The following is a 6946-nucleotide window of genomic DNA, read 5'->3' on the forward strand; positions in this document are numbered from 1 at the left end:
GGAGGCCAGCAGGTATCTTCATATATACTTCTTCTTTAAGATCTCCATTTAGGAAGGCATTTTTCACATCTAACTGATAAAGTTGCCAGTCTAAATTTGCTGCTACTGATAAGAGGACCTTAATGGTGTTGAGCTTTGCTACCGGGGCAAAGGTTTCTTGATAGTCAACCCCATATGTTTGTGTATATCCTCGTGCCACAAGTCTTGCTTTATATTTGTTTATGCTTCCGTCTGGATTGTACTTGATGGTAAAAACCCACCGACATCCCACAGTCTTCTTTCCTGAGGGTAAATCAGTGATTTTCCACGTTTCATTATGTTTCAATGCTTCCAACTCTTCATTGCTAGCTTGTTTCCAATTAGAGTTACCCATAGCTTCTTGAAATGTCTTGGGTACTCTTTCACTGGACAAGTTTGCTACAAACGTCTGCATTCTAGAAGATAATTTGTCATAGGAAACAAATTTACTGATAGGATGTTGAGTACAGGATCTTACCCCTTTTCTGAGAGCAATTGGCCACCCAAGTTCTTCAGGATCTAACATTGGATTGGAGACTTGGTTATGCCTCGGAATGTGAGAGACTCTATTATTCTGCTGCTCTTCTGAATCGACTTGTTCATTATCTGATTCAGTATTACACTCCTGGTCCATCCCTGTGCTCACCTCAACACCATTTTCCACATTTTGTTCAGTAGAGGAGGCTTGTGGGTTTGGATTTTCAGGTTCGGGTTGAGTAGAGGAATGTAGGTTTTCAGATTCAGGTACGGCTAGGTTTGGTTCAGGGTGTTTGTCTAGGCCTGTTTGAACTAGGGTACCCAAAGTTAGCCATTCTTTTGTGTCATAATTCTCCCCCTGAATGGGCAATTTGGGATAGTAGGCATCTTCTTCTGAAAACACAGCATTCTTAGTGACATAAACTCTCTTTGTTGTAGGGCAATAACACTTATATCCTTTTTGGGTAGGGGAGTACCCAAGAAAAATACATTTTAGAGCTCTTGAATCAAGTTTGTTTCCATCATCTCGATGTATGTACACTACACACCCAAATACTTTCAAGGGAATGTTGGAAACCAAGGGTGAATTTGGGTAGGTTTCAAGAAGTTTTTGAATGGGAGTTTGGTAGTTGAGTACTCTCGTGGGCATTCTATTGATGAGGTAGGTTGATGTGAGAATAGCTTCTCCCCAAAAATGGTTTGGAACATTCCTGGCAATCATAATGGCTCGGGTGACTTCTAGGAGATGTCGGTTTTTCCGTTCAGCTACTCCATTTTGTTGTGGGGTGTATGTGCATGAGGTTTGGTGGTGGATTCCTTGCTGATCAAGAAATTCCTTCAAGGTTGTGCTGAGGTACTCTCTTGCGTTGTCACTTCTTAATATCTTGATTGTTCTTTAGAACTGAGTTTGTACGAATGTGTGGAAACTTCCGAATATGTTGAAAATTTCTGATTTTTCTTTCATTAGGTATACCCAAGTCACTCGTGTGTGGTCATCAATAAAAGTAACAAACCACCTAGCATTAGAGGTTGATTTAACTCTTGCGGGTCCCCAGACATCACTATGTATCAAGGTGAAGGGTGCTGTTGGTTTATAGGGTTGTATGGGGTAAGAAGTTCGTGTTTGTTTTGCAAGTTGGCAGGTTTCACAGAGAAAAGGAACTGAACTTTTATTCAATAAATCTGGAAATAAATGTTTCATGTAATCAAAACTGGGATGGCCTATCCTAGAGTGCCATAATAATACATCCTTATTTGAAGAATTTGAACTAAACAACGCCTTGCCCACTTGTTTATTGGTGATCCTAGAGCCTTCAAGATAATGGAGTCCATCCCATTCTTTAGCAATACCAATCCTCCTCCTCGTTGTCAAATCCTGAAAAACGCAATCGGTATCATCAAAAAATACTCTACAGTGATGATTTTTAGTTATTTTACTCACTGATAGCAAATTACATGCAAGTGCCGGGACTAATAGAACATTTTTCAATTCTAAGTTATCTGAGATCTCAACACTTCCAACACCACATACTTTGGAAAAAATTCCATTAGCAACTTTCACCTTAAGATTCTCATCATAACAATACTTTAGGATTTTGAACAAAGCTTTATTACCTGTCATATGATCTGTAGCTCCAGAGTCAACAATCCAAGTGTTATCACTTGTTACCATGGCGTTTAAAGCTATAATGGAATTACCTGACTTTACCAGATTTGCTTTAGGGTTGGTGGTTGAGTTGTTATGTTTCTCCAGAATTCGTTTGAGCACTTGTAACTCTTCTCGGCTAAGAGTTTCCCCATTCTCTTCATTCTCGCTAGTCGCAGCAACATACCCCCTACTCTCTGGTCTTTGTTTTTGCTTTAGATTTGCTGGCTTGCCGTGTAATTTCCAGCATATGTCCCTAGTATGACCATTTTTGTTGCAATGATCACACCATCCTTTGGAGTTCTTCTTTCCTCTCTGTTCTGGTCCGTTGTTGCTCTGTACTGTCAACGCCGAACTCTCAGAGGGTGTAGATACACTTAGGGTAAGCTGCTTTCTGCTTTCTTCACACCTAACCATGTTGAAAGTTTCAAATAGTGATGGCAACGGTTTCATACCTATAATTCTTCCTCTCACATCATCAAACACGTCAATGAGACCGAGTAAGAACTCATAGGTTCTTTCTTTTTCGACCAGTTCCCTATATAACTGGGCATCACTGCTACACTTCCATTCATGGACATCGAACATGTCCAACTGCTGCCACAGGCGTGTGAGAGCAGTATAATATTGCGTCACCGTCATGCTTCCTTGTTTCATCTCTCTTTGCAATTTTTTGATTTGAAACAGAGCAGCAGTGTTCTCCATAGCAGAGTATGTTCGTTTTGCAGCATCCCATATCTCCTTTGCTGTCTTAGCAAGTAAATAGCCTTCACTAATGTCTGTCGTCATGGAATTACATAACCAGGTCATTACTAGATTGTTTTCAGCAAACCAAGTGTCATTCATACTTCGGGTCATCTGGACTTGGTTGCGGAGCCTCCCCAGTTATATATTTTTCCTTTCTTCCGCCTCGTAGGTACATAAGGACGCTTTGAGACCATTGTAAATAATTACTTCCGTTCAACTTGTGAGAGATCAGCATCTGCTGCGTTTCTGTGACCATTCCAGATTCTATTCCCGTAGGGGAAGAAGAGGTAGTCGAAACTGACCCAGAAGAAGAATGAGACGGTGCTGTACCTGCCGTTAATGCTGAAGGAGATCGACTCATTGTTCCAAACAGAGGTGGAAACTTTCCATCCATCTTACGACGATCTTCGTTCGCGTCAGGTTCACAAATCTGGTCAGTCTTATTGGCTGTCTTCGGTGCGACGGATTACTCGATTAGGAGTGTGGCATCATGCGACTAGTTACCCTGACCTTAGTCGCTATCTTGTATGCGGCCGAATCACCCAATTGTGGGCGTGACTATATGCGACCAGCGAAGACGGTCTTAGTCGTGCTGAACGCGGCGACTTTCACTCTCTCTCTCTCGCTGGTCTTAGTCGCGCTGAAGGTGGCGACTTCCACTCTCTCTCACGCCGGTAGTCGGTCCTAGTCGTGCTGGACGCAGCGACTTTCACTCTCTCGGTTGTTCTGCTCTGATACCATGAGGATTAGGCGAGAGAATAATTCTGTTTTATTGAATGATTCTGAAGTAGAATGGTACAGAATATATAAAGCTAGGCTACGGTAAAAGATAAATGACTAAATGATAAAAAGAATCTATCATAATCTATCCTAATCAGGCTAGAATCTCAATCTGACTAATAAACTAAAAATACAATGATAGAAATAGATGAAACACAACTTATTGGGCTTGGGCTTTATCTTCCAACACTTCCCATTTCTTCTTTTTCGTCTTTCACGTCCGTGTGTATGTATATAAACCCACCTTTCTCAGTTTCCAGTGCATAGTACATATACTTCCCAATCGTTTCTCAGATTTTTAGACCACTCGTTCTGCTCCTTGATCGTCTTCATCGTCTTCATCGTCATCATCTGCTCCTGTGAGCCGCTCAAATTGGTCAACTAAAGCTCTAGAAAGATGGGTATGGTGGTGGTGATATCTCTGCCTCTGATTCTCTTCTACTTAATTCTGGGTTTGGGATGCTATTTCCTGGGAAGAGCCAGAGGCAGACAAGATATAAAGACGCATCCTCAAGTCTTCGGTGTGCCCCCCACTCCTCCTAATTCTTTTCCTCCTCATTCGCCTCCTCCAACTCACCATTCAAAGCCAGACAACGCTGATAATGTTTGATCCAATCAATAATTTCCTCTTTCGTATACTTTATGGTGTTTGTGTGGGTCGGTGATCCCTTTTCTTTTGGAGAGATATCTTCTTTGTTTGATGGTTGTGTGGTATCGGTTTTAATTGAGTACAATATGTACGGCATTTGAGATTCGGTTTTATTTAGTTAATCGCCTATTTAGTGTTCCATGATGACAAAGGAGGGAACCAAAAGAAATTCCCCATATATGTTTTGGGATGCTGTTGGATTTGATATGCTCTGTTTCATGTATGATTTCAAAGATGTTGACGAATTGCTGGAACAATGTATCAGTGTTGATATTAATTGCTGGAACAATGTGTCAGTGTTGATATTTTCTATTGAAGATATTGACGGTTGATATACAATTTTACTTTGCACCAACCTAACTTAACCTATGTAAATTAATAATGATAAGTCAAGATCGTGATATTTTTACGGAGTTAAGTCAACAAATTCGATTAGGACAGCAGAGAACAAATCAAAATAGTGAGGTTTGGTCCGGCAAAATTGAATTAAAATGTAATCTTAGTACTAAATAGAAATTAAGACAAAAGGAAAATGATTGAATTTGCCATGTATTGCCTTGGGTGATTTGTACTTGAGATTTGGAATTAGACTTCTGCTGAGAGTAAGATTTGGGATGGATGGGGGGAGCTTTTGGGCCTTTGTCTTGAACTCTATCATTCTCATTCAAACGAGTAGGTGGTGTTGATATCCGAGTTTGATCTCGGCAAATGAAATTTGGTATTGCCTAAAGGCATGATGGGACAATCTGTGTGAGAAGGTAAGGTTTAGAGATGAATTGCAGATCTTGATCTCATTGATTATCGAATAGTCCAGTACATTATATAGCAGTAATGTAAGCTAGTGTGAACTAAAGCAATGACACGTGTTATTACAGCTGTAAGTGAGCAAATGAGTTTTGACTATTTGACCACACGCGTAACAAACTGTTACCGCTCTGTTCCTTATTATAAGTCACTTGTACTCCAAAAATTTGTTTTAAAATATAAATCACTTGTAGTATAATTAATGTTTTTTTTTTCAATTTTACCCCTATTAATTTAATACAAAATTAAGGAAAGATATATTTGCTAGTCCTTATAGTTTAATTAGATTTTGAATTAGATCCCTACAATTTTATTTCTTTTTATTGAATCCTTATAGGTAGTTTTGTTAAATTCATCGATCCTTCCGTCAGCAAAAGTTGCAAATGTTGTTAACGTAAAGTGGTAGAGGGTGATCTGGCACTCTCTCTCTCTCTCTGTCACCCAAGTAAAGTGGCTCTCCCTATCATCTACTTGTCTCATCTCTCCAAGCTAACCACAATGAGTTCGACGGCGCCCAGATTTTCCCAACTCACAAGCTAAACTGAATCCCATATTTCCCCAACTCAGAAGTTATGTTCTTCGTGAGCCCAACCATGGCATGCTTTGAAGCTTTATAAGCATAGGGACCCAGTCCTCCCATGACTTCGATGGTGCTCAACGTCAATATGATGCGCCCAGGTTGCCTAGGTATCATCACTCTACTGCATGCTTGATTCCGAGAGCTACACCCTTCACGTTCACTCACATGACTTTGTCAAACTTGTTGGCATCGAAGTTGACAATCTTTTGTTCTTTGATTGATTCCCTAACACCTCAACATTGTTGAATATTATGTCAAGCTAGTCGTATGTGGATTTCACTACGTTTTCCATGTCTTCTTCGGATAGTGGAAGAAGTGGCTGATAGATCATGGAGTTCGGGCATACCTGAAGTGTCAAGCAATTTCAGATAGCCACGCACGGAATGCCGATCACGGTAATGGAATCGGTATTGATGCTCACAGCAAATGCACTATGGTTTTTTTTCTTGGGAGTCAGAAGAGAGAGCTCCGGCGAGAAGGAAAGAGGAGCCAGTTAAAAAATCAGTTTCACAAAACTGATTCTTTTATCTTAAAGAAAAAACTTCCGCACCCGTCTGTCCTTATCCATAGTTTTAAGAAATATTGCAAATCACCATTTGAGACCCATAGGTTATGTTATTTGCATTAGAGCCCCCAAAGTTAATGGGCTTGGGCCCAATCCACCAAGGGTGGACAGGCCTATTTTCCTACATTTCCCACTCACACTTGGTGGATTAGGTGTCATGGGTCTCATCTCTCCGTCTCCCCTCAGTTTCATACTTAGTGCTTTGCCATGACCGCGTGGGCATGACGTCTTCATTTAGGTGCCTGTACTAGAAATCCTTTTATAGGACCAGCACAAGTTACCTTCTCCTTTCATGTAGTGTGAATTTTAAAATTATGCCTCAGATGTCCTAGATTTACTTATATACACTTTTTCATGGTAAATCTAATCCCTCTCGAGTCAATAGTTGACTCAGATTACCTTTCTCTTATGTCTAGTATCCACACTTACGACCATAAAATGTCATAAGGGACATGTCACAGACACTAGCATAGGTGTGTATATCACAGTCAATCTTCCTTTCGCCCAAATATCACTTTGAAATGAATCAGTCGCTTTCTTGGCATACTACCTTAGATCGCATCAATCATGACCATAGGACATATGCCAAAGTAGCAGTCACTGAAACATATCTTCATGATATTGTCAAAGTCAAAGGACACTAATAGGAGGATAATTCCTCCCTGGGACTCACATAGCAAT

The 6946-nt window shown here is 40.4% G+C and overlaps 1 protein-coding gene across 1 annotated transcript; it reads left to right on the top strand.

Moving 5' to 3' along the window:
• The first annotated feature begins 3999 nt into the window (after positions 1-3999).
• LOC114757791 (uncharacterized) lies at positions 4000-4570 on the top strand. The gene has a single exon (XM_028946872.1). It carries the CDS (start codon positions 4065-4067, stop codon positions 4275-4277), a length of 213 nt encoding a protein of 70 aa, XP_028802705.1. The 5' UTR covers positions 4000-4064; the 3' UTR covers positions 4278-4570.
• Positions 4571-6946: the final 2376 nt, after the last annotated feature.

This window comes from Neltuma alba, unplaced genomic scaffold (genome assembly GCF_004799145.2).
Source record: "Neltuma alba isolate B1F8T4 unplaced genomic scaffold, ASM479914v2 tig00010637_pilon, whole genome shotgun sequence".
NCBI classification, from domain to species: domain Eukaryota; kingdom Viridiplantae; phylum Streptophyta; class Magnoliopsida; order Fabales; family Fabaceae; genus Neltuma; species Neltuma alba.